This window comes from Lontra canadensis, unplaced genomic scaffold (assembly GCF_010015895.1).
Source record: "Lontra canadensis isolate GAN:19392208 unplaced genomic scaffold, GSC_riverotter_1.0 scaffold9, whole genome shotgun sequence".
In the NCBI taxonomy this organism is placed as follows: domain Eukaryota; kingdom Metazoa; phylum Chordata; class Mammalia; order Carnivora; family Mustelidae; genus Lontra; species Lontra canadensis.
Genome location: NW_022631003.1, coordinates 40,223,973 through 40,247,637, shown reverse-complemented (window position 1 = coordinate 40,247,637; position 23,665 = coordinate 40,223,973). Strand labels below are relative to the sequence as shown.

Below are 23,665 nucleotides of genomic sequence, written 5' to 3'. Positions count from 1 at the left end.
ACAAGTTGGCAAGTCCCTATCATGGCCCTTAGATTCTAATGGCAAAGAGAGACAATGAAATGTTTTAAATGAAAACATAAAGAATACCAGGTAGTGATAAGTGCTATAGACGCCAGAGAGACATAAGGTAGGCAGGGACATCCTCTCTGAGAGGAAACCTGCAAGAAATGAAAAGTGAGCCAAGAAAATATCTGGGGCTCCGACACTCCTGGTCAAGAGAGGAGCTGATATAAAACCCTGGGTATATTTGAGAAACCTCAGAGGAGCAAGTGGCTGACCAGAATGATTAGAGAGTGAGACAGCAGATAACGCGATAAACACTCGATCCAGCCACCATGGCCACCGTGTGAAGAGTGTGGAGCAGAGATGAAAGTGAAGAGGGCCGGTTAGGCAAGGAGCCATGACAGTGGCTTGGACACCCTGGGTAGGGAGAGAGACTGTGTGAAGTAGCTGCCTTAAGATATGTTTTGATGGCAGAGCTGAAAGTATTTGCTGAAGGATTAGGTGTGGGATGTGGGAGGAAGGAAGGAACGATGGACGACTCCAAGGTGAAATATGTGCGTGACCAGAGATGGGGCCAGTGGAGGAGGAGGAAATCTAGACTTTAATCTGGGATAACTTCAATTATTACAGAAGTCCTTGAAATATGACATATTAAGTATTGGTCACAGTTTATAGACTCTAACAAAAAGAGTTTCAGAGGTATAAAACCATCATTACTAAGTATGTGGAGCAGTGATTTCTCCCAGTCCCTTTGTGTCCAAAGACCGTGGCCTTCCCACTCTCTTGTGCCTCCTGGTACCGGTTGGCTGCAGGCTTGGGTGTGCCTCCAACAGTCAAATCACTCCAGTCCCCTTCAGAAATATACACCAATCTTTCCTTAGAATTATCCATGGGAACTGACACTTTCCCTGACACTTTGAAACTTCACCTACATTTTTTTTTTTAGGGGAAGCAGACCACTACTGGGTTAACATCATAAACTCCAGAGCAGGACTCCTGGCTCCCAACTCTCCTTTCACTATCTAGGAGGTTCTGCACGGCCCTCCTACTCTTATTTTATGAAATTACAAAATATGATCAGGGAAATGGTAGTCTTTCCCTCAAGTTGTTTGCAAAATGTTATTGGGGCATAATGTTACTGGAAAGTGCTGCTCTCCAAGCACGAGAGTAAGCTCGGGCTCACTCTTGTCACACACAGAGTAGAAAACCACATGACCGAATTAATTACCTCAGGCCATCAGCCACATGTAGCGCAATCCTGTGCTGCAGGGTTCTGGTAAGACTTCCTTTGTCCTGCTGAAGCAAGCGGTCCAGCGAACCCTTGGAGGCCAACTCCATCACCAACATGCGAGGACGAATCCCAGCCGCCAGCAAAGATACTAAGCTGGGGTGGTGGAGGTGGCAAAGGACCACCAGCTCCTGCGAAAGGGAAAAACATTTACCCATACTACAGCCCCCGTGTCTCCTTCCTTAAGTGTCTCGACACCTTGAGCGTGGTTTTTCTCTGGGAAACTGGATAGACAGCAAGTGTTCCATTTCTTTTGGGTTTTTTTTGCATTTTCCACATATTCAGGAATAAACGTCTTTTTAAAAAAAAAATGTATATTGAGTGAATATGTTAAGTTCTCTCTTTCCTTTGGCTCTGTTTTTCAGAAGATTTAATGCACGGATAGTCCACACTACCAGGTCCTGTCAGTCTTATCTAATGAATCCCAGTTATCACAGAGTCGCCCTCAGCCCCAGACTCAGAGCAGCCAGTACTCATCCACTGCCCCTAGCATGTGAGGTACAACCTGCCATCATTAGTGGTTTCCTGACTTCACAAGTTTACTGAGAGTGTCCAAGCCCACAGGGGTATATGGCATCACTCCTCCTGAAAACCGTCTAATAACTTCCTATTACTTTCGGACCAAAACCCCCTGTACTTACACCGCCTTCACGGCCAGATCTGACCTCAAACCCTCTGTCCTCTGTCCTCTACACTTCCTGCGTCATTCTTCACCACACTGGTGTCCATTCAGCTCTCCTCACGTGCCCAGCACCTCCATTCCAGCCGCAAGGCCTTTGCCCATGCCGATCCCTCTGCTCTGAAACCACTTCACCCTCCACACGGCCGAAGGCTTCTCATCATTCTGACCTTCACCCATGTACTCTTCCTGCCTCAGAGTGGCCTGCCTGGAGCCACCCTCACTGAAGCAATCCCCAGCTGCAACAATATCTCCCCAAGGAGTGAGAGATCCCATTTAAACTTGAACAGAGAGATCTCCATTTTGACGGAATCCCCTTCCTAGCCCACATCCTGTGAGACTTCACAATCCCCTTTACGATACTGTGGTCTGTGAATTCCACACACACAGTGCTCTGTATATTTCGCTTTACCCCGAAACCCTAATTTAGCTGAAATTTATAGTTCATGGGATAGTAAGTTGATTCATGTTTTAAACTGTGATTTCTGCAGAAGCTCTGCTTCTTAACAACAGCTTCAAAGGTGGGGAGTATCAGTGCAAACCGCCTTTGCCAGGAAACGGGAGTGTGGAGAATTCTGCAAGCTGAAGAAGAAAGGCTGAATACCCCAAGTGGGGATTTTCCAAGAACAAAAGCTCCAGACCGCAATCATATTTCCTTAGCGGATAACAATCTCTCTTTCCTCTGTTGGATCAGCTCAGTTGGTTCAAACTGATGAGAAGCCGTCAAGTTCGGTCCGTTTTCTTTCAGAGGCCCAGGCAGAAAGAAGCTTAATTCAAATGTTCCATCCTCGAAAATCACTCACTGATTTCAAAGAGAAAGGAGCAGCTGACTCTCCTAGATCTGCCCCAGTTCATGACTACTGGTAAAATGACCCTCAAAAGGCAGCACCAGATACTGAAGTACTAAAGTGCTTTCTTTTTCTCCCCCCGCCCTTTTTTTTTTTTTTTTAAAGAACAAGCCCAGGTGCCTGGATACCTCAGTTGGTTAGGCGTCTGCCTTCAACTTACGTCGTGATCCTGGGGCTCTGTCCTGGGACTGAGCCCCACACCACGCCACACACCAGGCTCTGTGCTCAGCGAGGAGTCTGCTTCTCTCTCTCCCTTTGCCCTCCCTCCACTTGTGCTTTCTTCCTCTCTCTCTCTCTCTCTCAAATACATAAACAAAATCTTTAAAAAAATTAAAAAGAACAAGCCTAACACACACTCTACTATTACTATTTCTCCTACCATTTCCTTGGGTCACTGAGCTGCCTATACCCTACTCAGTCCTGTATAGATCCTTAGTGTTCTGATTTTCAACAGGATTCCCTGAGTACACTGTATAAAATTTGAAACACATAGTAAAGAGTAATGACTAAGGCTGAAAAATCAATTTATACAACCAATTGCCTACAGATTGAAAGAGACTGTGTCCAGATTTTCTTCACGGACTTGATTCTAGTTATAAAATGTTTATTAACTTATTTCTAGAGCCACAGTGTAATTTTGATACCACTAATAAATTTAATCCAGAATATTTTACACAGACATGGAATTATTTTCATTATTCAGAGTAAATAATATATTGTAACTATTCCTTTTTTTTTTTTTTTTTTTAGTTTACACGAGACATTTTGTTTCAGACTTAGGCACAAATTACTTCTCAATTTTTTTTTAAATAAGAATGAATAGATTAAAAATACAGTTGAGTTCTGGCATAAGATTACAGAATTCAAATTGGATTTTACCTTTACTCTCACTCTGACTCACTCTCTCATTCCTACTGTCAGAAAATAGAATAAATCCCCATGAGTACTCAGTATCAGAGAGGGTACTAGAGTCACCACTGTTGGCTTTGCTTTCAATATCCACTCACTCTTCCTTCTTCCGAAGGGTAGCTTGATTTTTTTTTTTAAGATTTTATTTATTTATTTGAGACAGAGAGATACAAAGAGAGAGCATGAGCAGGGGGGGCAGTAGAGGGAGAGGGAGAAGCAGACTCCCCACTGAGCCAGGAGCCCTATGCAGGGCTCAATCCCAAGACCTGGAGATCATGACCCGAACTGAAGGCAGATGCCCAACTATCTGAGCCACCCAGGTGCCCCAGGGTACCTTGATTTTTGCTGAATTATCCAACCCTCACCCAAGCAGACCATGAATTTTGGGGGGAATTGACCCGAACCCCAGCCTCTGAAAAAGGTGGGACTATTCTAAGTAATACTATCTGCATTACCATACAGATTGAATAACACAGGCCCAAGCCAATCAGTACACAGCACCGTCCTGAACATAAAGTGCTTATGGAGAAAAGAACATGTGATAGAAGAGAAACCAAGAGAAACATGTGATAGAAGAGAAACCACAGAAACCCTGTGTACAGGATTTGGGTTCCTCTGAAATACAAGACCTCAAAAGAGGTACCCTCTTCTCTTCTGTACTTGGGATGTAACTATGATGCCTGGGACAAGAATTCTCAGAATACTGTCTTTTCTTCATTTTTCCAACAGGAGAAACAAAACAAAGTTGTTTTTGTTTTTTTTTTTTAACTCCATGAGGTAAAGACAAAGGCGGGATTTCATAACTAAACTCAGGTAAGCCTGGAGGAAATGCGGTCATTTTGGATTTTCACAAACACATGCAAAACCAGAGTTTCAGGAGATTACCAATGTCTGATGTAATGTAGTAATATTATTGGATTTCTTACTTGTCTTAACAGTCTAAGTGATGTATGTTTATTGAAAATCTTCACAGCCACTTCTTCCCCTTCATAGGCTGCCCGATAAACAGATCCAAAACTGCCATCACCTTTTGAAAAGAAAGTACAAAGCACTTCAGTTAATCTGTCCAACTAGAAAAGCCAGATGAATTATATTAGTTCTAATTACATATGTTGTGCACATGAACAGAAATCTGACCTACTTGTTCTGTTGAAACAAGTCTCCTCTGATGCCCACTCTTCCTCCTTCTACTCCGTGAACTATGACACACCTAAAGATTTTGTTCCAGCCTTCCCATCTCTGTCTACATTTTCCCCTCTCAACTACCTCACTGACTCCCTAACTTCATCGCTTCCGATAGGTTGAGTGTTTCACATCTTTATCTATAGCCACAAGCCACCTTCTGAACTCTATCCTTTATTTACAACTTTGCACTGCAGCTCACTGGCATGCCCCTCCAAATCTCAACCATGCTCCATCAGAAGCCACCCTCATCATCTGGTCTCCAAACCAGTTTTTATTCTACCTCATATAGCTCACTAAAACAATAACAACAAACGAAATTTAAAACCTCTTTTCATAGGCATTCTAGAGCCAAAACGAAAAAATCATCTTAGTTCTTTGCCCCATGCCTCCTTTCCATTTCCATTCCCACCACACCCATTGGATGCCCTTGGTGCTTCTGCCTAGACTGTGGAGGCCTTCTGAGTTCATCCCCTCTGAAGCAGTCTACCTCTCCTACAGAATCAATCTCCCTATAACACTTTTATTATGTCATTCTCTTGTTCAAAAACAAATTATTCTATGCTGTCTATGAAATAAGATTTCAAATCAGAGACAAATCCATATTGCAGCTCCAAATTCTTGTTTCTCTTCCTGTCCTACTGCTCATTCTCTGGGCTCCAGCCCAGTGGTTCTCTTGGTTTGGGCTGCACAGGACATCTGAGGAACTTTCTAAAAACACCAATGTCTCAGTCCACCCTCAAAGATTCTGACCTAATTAATCACAGGAGTTAATGATCATTAGTATTTTTTTCTTTTAATTCACCAGGTGACAGTTATGAACAACCAGGGTTGAGAACAACTGTTCTAGAAAACTGGAATAGCCAAAATTTCCTGAACATGCTTTGTATCTTCAAGCTTCCGTACCATTGTTAGGCAGTTGCTTAAAGAGCTCCTCTGCTCTATCATCTCACCCTCTGTGGAGTTTATCAAGTCTGTAAAGCACAATATATATTGAGACACCAAAGCCTGAGAAATCGACCATGATCAACTCCATGGACTATTACTCTTCACTGACACACAGTATATCCTTATTTGTATCATCTTTATGGTTCTCATTTAGTGCTTTGAAATGCAAGCACTTGACTGACATAAGTGAATGAACTCAGAAAAATCTATAGAGAAATAGAACAATGTTGAGATCTGTTATTTCTAAGTGGTGATATTATGCAACTGTGGGAAGCTTAGATATTTTGTGATTTTTAATATTTTTGTTTTTGTATTGTGTCTTTTCATCTCCATGATAAGTACTTGTAAGTATATAGTATTTTATGCTCAGAAACAATATACATTAAAAATAAAAATAATAAGTATTCATTTGAGCATATGTCATATTTCTACTATATGGTAGACATGTTAAAATATCATCTGTGGTCTACAGCCATACCACCCTGAATGGGCCCGATCTCGTCTGATCTCGGAAAATATCATCTGTGTATTTTCAGTCTCGGTATCCTCCCACCCCTTCCTTCCAGTACTCAATAAATATCCAACTTCTAAAACGATTACTCAATACTGATGGTACTGAGAGTTTTGGAGAGAAAAGAAGTCTATCAGATCAGTTAAATATTTGAATCAAAGCAAGACTGGGCAAACAGGAGAGGGAAAAGAGAAAGAAAACAAGTGGAAGGGGAAAGGAAAGAAAGAGTAAGACAGATGGATATTCTGGTTCCCCTCAATCTGGACAACTCTCGACAACAAAGAAAAAACAAATAAGCAGAGAGAAGAAATACACTCTAAAGAGATATAAAAATTTCAGGTGAGAGTAGTAGAGATTTCTAATTTTTTTAAGCCCTTCCCTATTTTGAATCACTGCCATATGAAAACGGAGCATGGACAGTCACCTCCCTCAGATGGCTAACACTAAAAATAAGGTTAAGGACCGTTATTGCACATTTGTGACAACGAAGTGTGAAAAAAACTTGAAGGCAAGGAAACCTTCCTAAACCCATCAGATCACACCATTGAAGTACCTTTCTATTATGGCTCTCTGGAAAAATAGTCCCCTGAAGATGAAACATACCTCACAACTCCTCAGACACACAAAACCCTATAACTGTGCATTTAAAATTTTTTCATAAAACAAGTCTATTAATATTTACAAATCTATCAAAAGGTTCATATAGTAACTGCCATCTTAGAAGAAAGTGTTAACTGAAGGCCTGAAATTTACTCCTGCCCTATAATGAAAATGGCAATAAATGACCTCTACCACATTACCTCAGCATAAAAACACAGGGAAGTCTGTTTGTAAAATGTTTTTAGAAGGATATATCTCATTTGTTTAGATCACTGATTCTCAACTAGGACGCTGTTGCTCCCTTATCCCTACCCTCTACCTTTTGCAATGTCTGGAGACATGTTGATTGTCATACCTCGGGATGGGGGGTGAGGATATACCACTGACATCTAGTGGGCAAAGGTCAAGGCTGCTACTAAATACCATACAATGAGGGACAGCTCCCATAACAAAGAATCAATCAGTCTGAGACAGCAATAGTGCAAAGTTTCAGAAACCCTGATCTAAATTGTAAATGAACATGGAATTTATGGGTTTACAGGACATGGGACTAGAGAATGGGAGTACTTATATAAAAACTTCCCTCTGTGTAATGAATGGAATACAGAACACGGATGCTTTTAGAGGTGGTCAAAAGTAAAAACTTCCAGTTATAAGAGAAATAAGCACCAGGGGTGGAATGTACATCATGATGACTATAGTTAACACTGCTATATAATATATATTGAAAGTTGTTAAGAGACTTAATCCTGTAAGAACTCACCACTAATAATTTTTTTTCTTTTATATCTATATGGGATAATCAATTTTAACTACATTCATTGTGGTAATCATTTCATGATATATGTAGAGTCAAATCATTTGCTGTATACCTTAAACTTACAGTGCTGTATGTCAATTACATCAATAAAACTGAAAAAAAAAACTCACAGTGCTTCAAAAATGAACTTTGTAAACATTTCTACATACATTGTTCAAAAAGTACCCATTAATATGAAACACATTGTATGCACTAATAAGAGATATTTGGGGGAGCTTTGTCTATAGCTTGAGACCCCTTCAGAGAAAGACTACAGTGTGCCTGGTGCTTACCTGTACCCTTGGAATCACAAGTCAAGTTTGGTATTGGTTAAGATCTAGGATTTGGCATTGACATTTCAGAATTTTGTGTTAACCCACTATTACTAATATATTCATTTTCAGAGTTCCAAAGCATTCAAATTCATTCTAAATTTCTCAGCTGATATGAAGAATAAAGGTACAAGGCAGTTTCTTTACCTTTACATGTCATGTCCCAGATTTTTGATATTCTTTATTAATAATTTTAATATACTGACAGATATATTTTAGGCATTCTTTCTGTGGAAATTTAATTAAAATTAAATGTATATAGATATAACAATGAATAGTCCACAAAGTAAATCCAGAGCTGTCTTCAAATACTTTACATTAACTCAACCCAATGCTCTTCATGGTTCCCAGTGACTCTCAAGAAGGCTTAGAACTTGAGTATATCACTGATTTAATAATGCTTCTCAATTTTTCATCCCAAACTGCTTTTTATGAATATTTTTATGAGAATTCATGCTTGCTTTCCTAAGGAACAAAACTGCTCTTATGACTACATCGAGGTGTTCTTCCTTTACTTATTCTGTCTTTTCAAGACTGAAAAATGACGGCATTACAACAACTGAAAATCTCCTTAACTGCCTCCCTCATTTCCAGCACTTAAGGCCAATGTAAGGATGTGTTTCACAAACGTGTGCTTCCACAGCAGCCCCATCCTTATCTTGAACCTCATCCATAAGAATGTGTGCAAATGGTGAGTGCTGTGAAGTGTGTAAACCTGGCGATTCAGAGACCTGTACCCCTGGGGCTAATAATACATTATATGTTAATAAAAAAATTAAAAATTTAAGAAAAAAGGAATGTGTGCAAAGCAAATTCCTTGTCTGTAACATATTACTTTTAAATAGATCATTCTGGAAAAAAACCATTATAACGAATATATGAAGACACTATAAACTATGACAATATAGTTGAATATTTTCTAGGTTATACGGAAAAATTATATCCTAATTTTTATTCTTAAACCAACAAATATAGTTACCTAAGAGAAACTCAGGAGCTTGTTCAAATTCCAATTCATCATTATTCAACATAATATTTCTAGGCAGGTCAGCCAAAATTAAGTCAGGAGCAATTTGAGATATTGGAATGGTGAGCCTTGGTTGATCTGGATTTACTAGAAGGTCTCCTGAGAAGTACATAAAACACTTTTTAAGAACAAACTTTTAAGGAAGTACATAAATTTGTACAAAAATAATCACATTTACTACAATTTCTAATCACTCTTTTAGGTTTTCTTACCAATCTTATTTTTCTCTAGAAAACCTAAGAAAGTTTTAAAGGTTTGATTAATAGCTATCTACTTAGAATGTTAAAAACTTATTCCTAGGTTCAGTCATTAGAAACTAGAATTCAGAACTGCCTAGGACTGACATCTGTCTAGGAAATAATCTATTCTCTACTTAAACCACATTCGTGAGGGCACTTATTACATGGTTAACAAGTTGCTAAGTTTTTCTATGTATTAGCCTATTTTTTTGTGCAAGTATAATTAACATACAGTGTTACATTAATTTCAGGTGTACAATATAATGATTCAACACTTCGCTACATTTCTCAGAGCTCATCATGATACATGTACTCTTACTCCACTGCACTTATTTCACACATCTCCCAACCCACCTCCCCTTCTGGTAATTACCAGTTTGTTTTCTGTATTTGAGTCTGGGTTTTTCGTGCCTCCTTTTTTTTTCTTCTTCCTTTGTTTGTTCTGTTTTTTTAAGTTCCACAAAGAGTGAAATCATATGGTATTTGTCTTTGTTTGTCTGACTCATTGCCCTCAACATTATACTCCCTAGTTCCGTCCATGTAACAAATGGCAAGATTTCCTTCTTTTTTATGACCGAGTAATATTCCACTGTGTGTATATGTGTGTGTGTGTGTGTGTGTGTGTGTGTGTACACATATATGCATATAGCCCACATCTTCTTTATACAATCATCTATCAGTGGACATTTGGGTTGCTCAACATCACTAGTCATCAGGGAAATATAAATCAAAACCACAATGAGGTATCACCTTACACCTGTCAAAAGGACTACAATCAAAACCAAAAAATAACAAGTGTTGGCAGGAATGTGAAATGAAAAGAATCCTCATGTGCTATTGGTGGGAATGCAAACTGGTGCAGCCACTGTGGAAAACAGTGTGGCGTTTCCTTGAAAAATTAAAAATAGAAACACCATGTGATTCCGTTATTCCACTACTGAGTATTTACCCAATGAAAATGAAAACACTAATTCAAAAAGATATATACACCCCTATGTTTACTGCAGCAATATTTATAATAGCCAAATTCTGGAAGCATGCCACATCTATTTTAATCCTCATAACAATTCTATGAGGTAGGTTTTAGTATTCCTATTTCACAGATGAGGTTAAGTTACTCAGTGAGCCGATACTCAAACTCTCAAACCAAAAATGTGAATCTAGAATACAAATGTTTTCTTGGTAACAAATATAATCCATCTTTGTCAGCTTTCACTATAATTGAATGTAGTATTCCCTAACCCATCCTTTATGAGAAGAATGATTTTTACATTTATTATAAAACTCCATAAATATTGAAAATATCAGTTAAAAACATTAAGAAGTTCTATCAACACTACCTTCTTCTGCTTTCTTCATCAAGTCATCAAGTAAGATTTTTTGATGCTCTTCACCATCATTAAAACTATATAATGCCCATTTCTTCAACAGAGTTTCTCCTTCACCACAGATATCAATCTCCAGTAGTCCAGGAAACCATTCTTCCATTAGAGAATCAATGTGGTCCACAACTTGGCCCAGAAGAATACAGCCTACATAATCCAAAGGACAGCTCATCAACACCCTCTCTGAACCATATTCTGTTTCAAAGCTGGAAACTACAGAGATTTTTTTTTTTTAATGTTTAAATTTCTTTAGTGGTACAATTCAAAGTTTTGAATTAATTTCCTTACCTTTTCTACAAGAAGGAACTGTAATTTTTAAGAAACTCTCAGGATGATTGTCTAAGACTTCAGATCCTACCAGACAATAAGCTTCAGGAGACCAATTCAAGTAGATGCCTTGTCGCCAGTACATTCTGTTTGGACGAAGTGCTCGTTCTGAAAGTTTAAATGGACCCAAATGTATCCATTAATTATAAACTACTCCATAAATTAAAGGAGCAGAAAAACCATTGAACATACCAAAAGTAACTAATAGAGATATATTTGTTTTGAAACAAAGTGCTGGAATTGTTAATGATGCAAGTCCCCATCCATATCTATTACATATGAAATTAAGTATTTCAGCCTTAATTTTGCAAGGAAATAAACAAAAGGTAACCCAAGAGAGAGTTCAAGTTCTTGATGTTAAATAGTTTAGTATGCTTAATAGAAGAAAAAGAATCATAAATAAGTTCTCGTAACCTTCCATTTTTTTTCTAAGAGCAAGAAAGAGTGAGAGTGGTGGGTGGGGAGGGGCAGAGGGAGAGTGAGAGAATCTTAAGCAGGCTTGATCTCAAAACCCTGAGGTCATGACCTGAGCTGAAACTAAATCAGACACTTAAAGGACTGAGCCACCCAAACACCCCAAATTCTCATAACTTTAAAAAAACTCTTAAAAGGAGGTTGTCACAATAAAATCAAAACTTCCTGTATATTTTGTTTTAATGTAATGTAACTACCTCTATTAATTGCAAGCAAGATAAGGTTTATTTCAGAATGCAGTAACACCCACATAATGCTGATTTAAACCCCCAAAATGCTATTTTCCTTTCGGAACACTAAGATCTCTCTTTCTTCCAGAAGAAAGAGCTCGCATTATAAACACCCATTTTTATTCTTTTTTGCAAATCACTCAAGGCATCGTGCAGAAGAGAACTATTAAAGTCTCTGCATTGAATGGTCTAAATGGTCACAACCTATTAAGTAAAACTCCCTGGATTTGCAGTGATAGTCACTTCTAGTTTTCCTGTGTGTGTGTGTGTGTGTTTCTACATCAATCACTCCTATAATCTGACCTTCTAAAATTGTTGCTTCTACTCTGCTTTGCCTTGGAAAGCAAGATATTCCTACTTATTATAAATGTGTCTAAAATAAAAACAAATAGGCTTTGAGTGAGGACTTGAGACATTTCCTCTCGACAAACTGCATCAATGTACGTGAGCCTCTGTGTCTTTATCTTGGCTACTCCAAAGTTTTATTAGCTTATTTTCTGATTTTCAGTGGCCTTGCAAATAAGTAAACTCTGTGAAAATGACATGACAATTTTAATATACTTTTCCCCTAACTTTTCAAATATTAAGTCCTCATTAAATACATACCTCTTCCTGAAAGCATGTAAGGTGAAATTTCAAGTAATCGATTGATTAACCTGGACCAAAATCCCATTGGAAAATAAGGCATTTCATATAATCGAATGATAATTTCAGAGTTCTCACAATGGGGAAGCTCTATCACAGGCCTGTGGTCAGACAAACTAAAGAGAAAAGGAGAGCAGCACTATATATCTTCATAGAACACCCAACCACGTTAACCAAAGTGTTTTACTCCCTAAAATCAATGAACTAAAGATAAATATTCTAGGCAATTGCACTTTTTTATAATGTTCTTTTGCTATATGCCCTTCCTTCTTCAAAAATTCAATGGCTACTCAATCAATTCAAATGCATGCTCGGATGCAGGACTTTTTTCAGCAATCCTATTTACACTAATAAATAATTATAATTAGTTACACATAGATAAGTTTTAAGGGATTATATAAAACTTGAAAAAATGCATGTCCTATAAAAAGCATATGTGTATTTTTAGAATATCCAGCTTTTAGAATTGGATAGCATCTACCAATCAATGCAATTTGTACTTTTCAAGGTCATATACCTTATAACATTTCCCAGCAATAAAAAAATATAAAGCAACAAGAAATTTTTCTATAATACAGGATTAGAACTTAGGCCTTCGTTGTATTGCTGCTTTCCTCAGAAAATTCACTGCCATAAATTCTTCTGAAGAAAACTCACTATCTCCCCAGAACTTGTCTATGCTTGATCTTAGCCAAAAGGCTGAGAAAAGATTCTCCCAGAACCTGTCTAATATAACTCTCTCAGCTGCCATGTAAGGACACACATGAATAAATACACACACACACAAACACACACACACACACACACACACACACACATCACTATTTCCCTTTCTTACGTAATTAAAACAGTGCTTAACCAAATAGTAATTACATACATAAAACAAGTCATTTACTATACTTTAAAAATGTCAAATATAGTGTTTTCATTAAAAGTAAATGCTACATTTCAGTAGAAAGTATACATAGGAAACAAAAAAATTAGTACACTTATCATAAACCAAAGTTATTTTGACAATTAAAACATATAATAGCTGGTGAATTTACAAAGGGTAATGGAATTTTTAAGTTTAAGTTTACCTGCTTGGAACCAGCAAATATTCTTCTCCTATTGGCAAGGCAATCTGGAATTTTTCTAAGAGTTTAAAGTACTGTGACATGTAGTTCTTCGGAAATCTCTTTTTCTTTGAAAGAAATTTTTCCACATCTCTACGTGAAATGATTCCTTTAGGATGTTTTGGATAGCCTTCCACTTTCACTGTCAAAATCTGAAAGATTTAAACTTGTAAAAAATCACTAGAATTTCTTTTCTGAAAATTTTTAAAAATAAATTTATTTATTTATTTATTTTAGAGACAGAGTATGTGCTGGAGTAGGGGGAGAGGCAGAGGGAGAAGGAGAGGGGAAGCACATTCCCTGCTGAGCGTGAAGCCCAGAATGGAGCTCAGGGCTTGGGGCTGGATCCCAGGACCCAATACCATGACCTGAGCTGAAACCACTAAACGATTAAGCCACCCAGGTGCCCCTATTTTCTGAAAAGTTTTGAATTCAAAGCATTTTGTCTCTCTTTGCTTGGTGAAAGTGATCAGAACAATTTTAATGTTGTCAGGTATAACACAGGACCTAATTTCTCTACTAGCAGCCAAGCAACCTAGAAGCCCAGTGGAGCAATCACTCCTCCACAAAAGATACATTAAATTAAGAGAATGAATTCAAATCCAAAATTAGAGAGAGCGTCTGAAATCAATAAAACTTAAGCTTTCCCAGCTCCAATTAACAGATCAATCCAACATCCCCCCCATCCTTATTATAGTCTCATCAACAATATATTCACAGGGAAATTATCTTCCAGACTGTGTTCTCACTATAGGTTTGCCATAGAAATGTTACTTTACATTTACAGAATAGAAAATGGTTTCTATCAATGGGAAGGGAGGCAGTATAGTAGAGTCTATTAGTGATTCTCAAACAAAGTAACTACAGAATTTTGCTGGCCTCCATTTGGAGTCGGGATCCATAGGTCTGGCATGAAGCTTGAGAATCTGTTTTAAGAAGAAATTCAGATGATACTACCATAGAGACCATAGATTCAGCTTTGAGCATAATCATAGCAGTTAAAGTATAAATTCAGAAGAACCCAGGTTCAAATTCAGGTTCTAGTACTAGCTGTGTTATCTGGAGAAAGGTATATAATTTCCTTAAGCCACAGTTTCAATCAGATAATAAAAGTGACTGTCCCTTAGACTGCCATGACACTGAAATAAGATAAGTAAGGCATGCAAGGTGATAGGACAATTTTTAGCATATAATAAGCCCTCATATGTTAGCCATGACTATCCATATATTCTTATTCATTTTACTTAGCCAAATTAACTTTTTTTCTTTTCATTTCTATTTTTTTATTAACATATAATGTATTATTTGTTTCAGGGGTACAGGTCTGTGAATCATCAATCTTACACAATTCACAGCACTCACCATAGCACATACCCTCCCCAATGTCCATCACCTTTTAAAAAGGCTTGTGCTTGGGCGCCTGGGTGGCTCAGTTGGTTGAGCGACTGTCTTCGGCTCAGGTCATGATTCCAGGATTGAATCCCACATCAGGCTCCCAGCTCCCTGGGAAGTCTGCTTCTCCCTCTGACCTTCTCCTCTCTCATGCTCTCTCTCACTCATTCTCTCTCAAATAAATAAATAAAATCTTAAAAAAAATTTAAAAAGGCTTGTGCTTAATTGATTTCGATCTTTAACATGTAAGGGATACTTCAATAGGAGCATACATTATGCATTTTATTATGCAGTTGGGTGAAATATTGGTTTGTAAAATCCTTAGGCCCAAACGCTTCTCTCCCTCATCTTTATATCTCTATTTGGTACATACAATGTTTACTGAATCGATGAATGCATGACTGGCTGAACATAATTGTGTCTAATGAGAATATATAAATGGGTCATTAAATAATAAAAACTGCAGTTTGGGACCTCTCCCATATTGTGCACTTTATAGCCCAGGACACTCTTATAATTTAGGTGGTAAAGAAAACTGTTTGCTGTTCTGGCATTTTTAGAGTTGCTAAGACCTTGTCTGACAATTCACTCTCTATTCCCAATCATACTTTATATTTTCTTTATAGCACTCTACCACCTGACATTTTAAGTGTTTATTTATTGGTTATTTCCTCCCAGCTGAATGTCAGGTCTGTGAATGCAGGAACCTTGTTTTATCTATGCTTACAGCCCCAACAGCAGAACAATATCTAGAACATTGCAGGTATCAAACCAATTGCTGGATGACAGAATTTGGGGAAAATGACGTTTGGAGCACTTTATCCTGGGGTCAGTTTTATAGGTACTGGAGTCAAACTACTTAGTTTGACTACTTCCTAACTCTACTTCTTTCTAAATATGTAACTTTGGATAAATTATTTCACTTCTCTGCCCATCAATTTCTTCATCTTCAAGATGAAGACTAATATAATACTATTTAAAAGAGTTGCTCTGAGAATTACATGAGAAAATGTTTGAACAGTGCACAAGTAACACTTATATGTTAGCCATTATTGTATATCTCTTCTAATTTGTTTTATTTAGGCACATTGACTTCATTTTTTTTATTTTTTAAAATTTATTTATTTAAGTAATGTCTACACCCAACATGGGGCTTGAACTCACAACCCCAAGGATCAAAAACTGTACACTCTTCTGACTGAGCCAGCCACAAGTCCCTAGACATATTGATTTTAAAATAGAGGTTTGTGTTGGATTGTTTTTAGTAGACCTATTATATGCTACCACTATTTGTAGTAAATAGTATCCAAAGACGGACACATGAATTTCTTCTCTCCCTACATATGCATGGTGTTTGATCCTTCAAGAAAAGAAATCCATTCATTTCTCTTCCTCTTGAATCTGGATGGGCTTTCTGGTTATTCTTGTCTCTAGAATGTGGCAGAAGTGACATTTTATCAGTTCTGTGCCTACCGTTTGAAAGGAATGGTCATATGGTCATATGGAGGAGAACCAATACACCAAAAGTGTGAGTATAGCTCTCTTGGGCTTTCCCACCTGGCTCAACAAAGCAAGCCAACCTTAATACCATGTGGAGCAGAACTGCACAGCTGAGCACAGCCAACCCAGAGAACAGTGAGAAACAGAAAATATTGATGTTTTACTCCAAGTTAACTTGTTTTCTCCAAGTTTTGGGGTATCTTGTTACATAGCAATAAAACACTGAAACATTATCTTAATTTTATCACCTTTGAAAGAACTCTTAATATTCCTTCAGCCTAGTAACTTACAATGCTAATTTATGCCCTTATGCAAAGAAAGAAATTTTCCCAAATTCCTCACCCAAGATTTTGTCAAGATTAAACTGCTATGCAAACTCTTTCTTTAATGTTCCACCTGATTAACTCAATAAGTGCCTTTCATCTCTCTTTTGTCACATGGTTAAATGAGTTTTGCAAACTTCTCTGTGCAGTAATGAAAACTTTTTTAATAAGTTTAGTGACCTAATAGTCTGGGGCACAGAGAGGGTGGGTAGGTTCATTAGAGCTTCTGCACCATGAAATTGTTTCTTTCCTTGCCTCGATGATTCATGGTAGTGAACACCCCTATTTATTTTTGCTGATGGGTGTCAGACAAGACATTCTTGTCTTCAGTTGACCATAGTTTTCATTCTCTTTAAGTCGGTGAAAATAACATTATATTTTAATGTATCAGCATAAACAAAAATGATGGTATTTATTAAATTAATAAGAAATTTAGATTATTATTCTACTGACTCTTTAGATTTATCTTTCAATATAACTTTGAAGTATTCAAATTCTTGACTTAATTTTTACTTAAATTATATTTATAGTATAACTACGCTAATAAGAACTTTCATGGAGTTTCAACTTAATTATCCTATGAATCCTCAGGGATTTTACTGTGGTTATGGTGGAAGGTTGCTTTCGTTAAAAGATGGTGATTCTGATGCAAACCAATTCTTCATTCTACTGAATAAGATATGTCCCCTGCATTATCCATATCTGTGCAACTTTAAATATTCCCAATTCCCATGGAAGCACATCACTTTTTAGTGTAACTTTAGCCTTTTCTTGACTATATAGACTTTAGTTATTTTCCAAAACAGTCTGTCATCTAGGACAACAAAATCCTCAGGGTATATTTAAAACTCCCTTTGCTGTACGGAACACACCCACCTACACATATTTTTTATTTAGCTCTGTACCTGGCACACTTTCCAAAACTATATGGATGCATCTTTATAATTTTGAAGGTTTTTTTAATTTCTTAAAATAATATCTTTAATTACCAAGTAGGTCAAACATAAAATTAGCTACCATTTACTTCTCACTCACAGTGAGTTAGGGAAGCAATACAGAAAATAATATTGTAACTATCTTTATGGTATGAGCGAAGAAACAAAGGCTTAAAATATTAAGAAATGTCACAAAATTAGGAAAGATATAGAAAAAATTTGAACACAGGTCATGCTGACTCCAGAGCTTGTGCTCTTGACCACTTTACCAGCTTCATTCCCATTTACCAGATGAGTGGAATCATACTCCTCATGGCATATGTGCAAAAGGAAGAAAACCTACTTTAAAAATATCTGCCAAAATAATCACTACTGTCACGTTACAATTGCCACTTCCAGCAATGTTTCAATATGCTCTCAAGGTCCATGATATAGGACTTAGCCCAAAATAAGTTCCCCCTCCAAAATACCTTCCTTTTTTTTCCCTTAGACAAAATTTAGGAACCATCATTCAAAATTATCTGAAGGGATTTTAATTACTGTGTGGTTTAATTAGAAGAGATGACTTTAATCCAAAAAGGTAGAATTTTTTAAAGATTCAGGGAGTCACGTTAAAAACTGTAAATTATGCCCACAAACAAAATGGTTGCCAGTGAGTAAACATGCTAGAGACAGCCTCCCCAGCTCTCTTCAGTTCATGATTAAGCTAGATGCAGCTGTTCTCAACCAGGGTGATTTTGCACCCTTACGAATATTTGGCAATATCCGGACACATTTGGGGCACTACTACTGGCATCGAGGTGGTAGAGACCAAAGATACTGCTAATCATCCTATAATGTACAACACATAATTATCTGGCCCAAAATTTCAATAGTAATGACACTGAGAAACACTGAGCTAGGATATTCTGCTTGAATGGTTTTCTATGGCAAGCCTGTAGAGATGGGTTATGATAACTAATTAAACTCATTGGTAATTGATTTATCATTGGCAGAAGAAAATTTTTTTTCAAGTGAAATATAAATGGAGAAAGGACAGCCATAACCATCACCATCCAGTTTCCAAAACTGTGAGCAATTTTGAGCTTATAGTCCACTCAAGAGGGAAAACTCCCCTCCATGTTATCTAGTTAAAGGTTTTATGCTCATCAACCCAATTTTCTTAAGTATATTTGCCCCCAAGGATTTTCATAGAGCTTCCATTCAACTGACTATACCAATAACCAAACCAAAGTGTCATCAGGGTCTAGAAAAGCACTGTGGAACAGAGTGATACAACATCTGTCTATATGTCGGAACAAAGACATTGAAGTGAATTCTCAAACATCTTCCGTTCTTCCATGAAGCTCTACTTAATGCAGTCTTCTACACGAATTGTTCTACAGTATTCTACATGTACAGGATTTTCTACCTTAACTGAGTACAAAATCTATAATGCTCAGTGCTCTTCAATCATTGTGCTTCTCTTCAATCGTTACCCCCACGCCACAAAAATACCAGATACCAACCTGTGCCATGACTTTACAAAGCCACTTGGGTTCCACAAAATATAAGTCACTTAACTGCAGTGCTGGGTCTTGAAAATGAAGAAGGACCCCTATAGTAAAAAAATCAAACAATGTAACATGGAATCTACAATACACAAATATCAAGGGGCTTTACAGAGACTCTAGTCCAACTTCCTTATTTTACAGATGAGGAAATCTCAGCAGTTAGTGGAAGAGTTGAGACTAGAACCTGGGCATCCCAGTTCCTGAGCTCTAAAGTCCAAATATTATAAGGTACTTTTAACTAGATAAAATGATCACGTATAAGCAAATTAGAGATAATGGCATGCACTGTCTTGCATATATTTACAAATAATAAAAAATTCACAGAATCTTTTAGCTTTCTAAGTATATTCTACAAAGATAACTTATTTTCAAATATAGCTAAGAAACACAGAAGAGTGCAAAAAGCTACTGGGTTAAGAATAATGAGAGAAAAAACAGATTATAATCCATGCGAAGATTCATTTTTCACACAACAGAATCTACGGATTAAAAGAAGCTTCTTGGTCAATGACTCTAGTATTACAAACCAACTCACACATTTCTAGCAAGGTCATACTGATCAAGTACCCATATAGCACAGAAGCTAGGCTGAGTGTTTTCACCTGTGAGATCACGGTGACTATGTGTGATGCAACAGGCAAGGTCTGCCATTCAAAAGATCCATTCTTTCAGGCAACCATCGATACTCTAAGTGCCCCATTAGACCACTCCAATAATAATCCCCTTCATAGTATACAAATGAATTATAAAGGGAATATACAAATATCCCCTTTACAGTATACAAATGACTCCACACACACGAAACTCAATTGATACTACAAAAGGATTCAGCTCGTGCTCGGGGTCTCAAAGCTCCTGGATAGTTAAGTCAATTTCTAGAACCCACATGTTTTAACTGCTGCTCAGACACCCTTCCCACTACTGCCCTTAGATAGCTTCTAAATGTTTTCTCTATAATACGGCATATGAAAATGCAATATGATTGCACATGATGACCTTTCAAAAGGAAAAAGTCGATGATCAAAGAATCTTATGGATATTCTGTTAAGTTTTGTACATAAATTATTTACAAGGTTCAGATACATTTTTATAAATGACTACAGTGGAGCTTTGAAAAAATATGTAACAAACCCACAAACCTGATTCATTTAGGAAGTGAACTGCATGAGGAAGCTCATTTTCATCCAACTGCAGCTGATTTTCTTTTACGAGTTGTAATAATCGTTTCTGGTCGATTACAGGAAATTCAATTGGCACATTTTTACGCTCCGATAAAATGATTTTCTCAAGTTCTACATAGCAGTCTGGAATCAGCTGCCCAACAACAGGCTGATCTCGGATCTGTGTAATTACAAATGACGAGCTGTGAAAATCCATTTTACTCCTGTATTTGTCAGGTGGTTGGTAAATTCAGTGCTAATAGTTGTTAAGGAAGTGATATACTATTTAGAAATGTATTTTTTAATAAAATCAAAATGTGATGTGAAACTAAGCTGTGAAAAATAAATAAAACAATATTAAAATAAGAAAAATATAAACACAGAAGCCAATTTAGAAAGAATTATCAAACAAAATAACATTGAAATATTTATCTAACTATCCAGAAAACCCATGACAAAACCCAGGATTAATCACTAACCATAAATTAAGGATTTGCTATTTTCCAAGACATTAGACATATATGTAATAGATATGCTAGCATTAGAAGTGAGTAAGTATTACAAAACTTTGGGGCCTTGTTAGATGAATATATCTATGCCATAAGGTAAAAATATTAAATTTTGTGCTTGTTATTTGCAAAATGTTGCATTAATGGAATGTACATTTCAACAGAGATAGACATGAAGTCTCCTCAACCAAGCTATGCTTTTTCATGGCACTTCAAACTTGGGAAAATAACTCATCTAAACACAAATGATTCTGACACAAGAGGAGGATTTTTGGGGTCTGTTACACTTGTAATTTAATCATTGTCTACTAACTGAAATATATAAAAACTTTTAAAGAATAACTTTTAGACCATTATTTCTATAATAAAAAAATCTTTTCCAAACTTTTCCCCCAGAAAAATCTGATTTTAAATAGAAATCCAACTGTTAACAACAGTAACTAAAATTCCTCTGAAAACCACCAGGTGGCAAACTCTCCCTGTTTCTCAACCCAGGTATATATTCTTGTATTCTTTTTACCTGACAATTTCTAAATTCTTTAACTTATTATAAACAGAAATTGGGTTTTATTACACATTCACATGCAGATTTTAGGTGCTCTTTTTCTACTCGTAACTGAACCTTAAGGAGCTTTATTCATAGCAGCCACACTATTACTTACATATTCCCCTCCAGTCATTCGAAAAATTGTTTTCATGTATCCAGTGCCCCAGCAAATTAAATATAATTCCACTAATCTCCAGTTTTCATTTTCACTTTATAAATTAAGATAAGATAGAATTTCATATTGAAGGTAGTGTTTTAACCCAAGAAAGAAAATCTACATGTAGAAGTAAACAAGGGTTCTCACAGAAAGCAAATTACATAGCAAAGGGATGAATTTTTTAGGGCTGAGTTACCGGGCCAACAGAGGATCCTGCTCTGCTAATGGGCTGGACAAGATTGAAAGGGATAATGTTGGCACAGAATTGTGTTTCGTCCTACTTCTCCTTTTAGCTTGATTAGGGGGTCACCAAGAGCCAAAAAAGAAAAAAAAATTATTCTAGAGTCTGCATAAACGCATGTTAATAAGGGTGAGACAGGGAAAGATTAGGGAAGAGCCAAGACAGAAGGAAAAAATGAAAAACAAATGACAGGGCAAAAAAAAAAAAAAATCTCTAATGGCTTAAAAAAAGCTGCTATTTGAATACACATTGAAGCATGTCAGGGAGGAAAGAATATTCAAGTTCTGGCAGGTTCATTGGTTCTGAATGTTTCTCAAAGAGCCAGTATTCTGCAAAGCAATCAGATTTTCAAACTAAAATGCCAGAATGATGCAACCATTAGCAATATACATCTTTCTTCAGATAATGCGACCATTTCTCAAAGCATTCATTTTACTGCCTTGTGTCAGCTTCAGAATTCATTAACAACTGCAGCAAGAAAACTGGTCTTATTGATCGGTAGTGGTAACTTGCTATCATGCTAAAGCGCTACTGGTCCAGTCAGATAACTAACCAGTTTATCCATACTTCAACTAAACTATTCATACTTTGTTTCAACTAAATTCAGGCTTTTTCAAAACAAACTATTCTTTTTGTTTTGAAGAAGTCTCTTTAAAAATGATATATGTGCTGACATATATAATAAAATATATAATAAATATATACTAAAAATAGAAGCTATTAAAATGTTACAAGTGACAATAAAGTTCTGGAAGTACCAGTATAGTCTCAGAAGAAAACTGCCTGGGTAGAGAGACTATTTAATTGGATGCAATTTTGTGTATCTGTGTATTTTGTGTAATATTTTTTGTATAATATTGTGCATTTCTTAAAAGTCACATTAATCTCTACTCTCTAATCATATGTCCAACAAGAAAGCAGGAAAATCTGCAAATAAATACTGTGTCGTTCTTCTTACATAAGATGCCATTAGTGACTGTGATAAATGTGTTGAAAGATACAAACATGCAAATTCTCTCACCGGGCACCACAAAGACCAACACATTTATAAATGGCCCATTAGGTTTTAGACAGGAGCATAATCTGTGCAAATGGAACAAAAATAAGCTAACTGGCCAACACATTATAACCAGGGTGACCATGTAATTTATCATCCAAATTGGAATGCTTTTGAGAACATAGTGGGACACTATTAATTATGCTGGGAATGCCCAGGCAAAACAAGACCCTCCTTATAAGCCATGGCCTTGATCATTAGTGCTAATGAGCTAAACCAACAGGGACTAACAGTGAAACTCACCATCGGGTTTGGCATATTGAACTGTGTGAGGAATTTTCAGTGCAGTTTATACCATGCATCTATAGAACTCTGGAAAAATTTATTTTTCCTGAAAGTTTTAAAAACGAGTATTCTCCCCAATAACCAATTTATGTGTGTTTTAAGAACCCTATGGACACATTTGGCTTACTAGAACTTTAGAAATCAAAACATAATTTCTGAAATAGAAAATCCAGTTTATATGAACTAAAAAATTGTTTAGACATTGTTGAAAATCAAATTCCTGATCTTGGCAACCCCAGGAAAGAGGCATCTCACAATATGGAGGGAAGAAAAATATGTAGAATGGGCATCACAGTGACAAGAGACTCAAAGGAGCAGCACAGAAGATGAAGAGGCACATAAAAGAGGAGCTCCAAGGGTGCCTGGGTGGCTCAGTCATTAAGTGTCTGCCTTCAGCTCAGGTCATGATCCCAGGGTCCTGGGATCGAGCCCGCATCAGGTGGGAAGACTGCTTCTCCCTCTCCC

The 23,665-nt window shown here is 36.9% G+C and overlaps 1 protein-coding gene across 4 annotated transcripts in view; it reads right to left on the bottom strand.

Moving 5' to 3' along the window:
• The window catches only part of LRRK2 (leucine rich repeat kinase 2), a 129,488-nt gene that overhangs the window by 34,480 nt on the left and 71,343 nt on the right, over positions 1-23,665 (bottom strand). For all 4 annotated transcript variants that reach the window (XM_032855367.1, XM_032855369.1, XM_032855370.1 and 1 more), the window contains exons 32-40: positions 20,384-20,585; positions 19,200-19,288; positions 13,506-13,693; positions 12,388-12,542; positions 11,039-11,185; positions 10,706-10,897; positions 9,079-9,225; positions 4,654-4,754; positions 1,232-1,422 (exon numbers count right to left, since the gene is read on the bottom strand). In XM_032855367.1, coding sequence (XP_032711258.1) covers positions 1,232-1,422; positions 4,654-4,754; positions 9,079-9,225; positions 10,706-10,897; positions 11,039-11,185; positions 12,388-12,542; positions 13,506-13,693; positions 19,200-19,288; positions 20,384-20,585 — 1,412 coding nt within the window. The remainder of the gene's footprint in view (positions 1-1,231; positions 1,423-4,653; positions 4,755-9,078; positions 9,226-10,705; positions 10,898-11,038; positions 11,186-12,387; positions 12,543-13,505; positions 13,694-19,199; positions 19,289-20,383; positions 20,586-23,665) is intronic.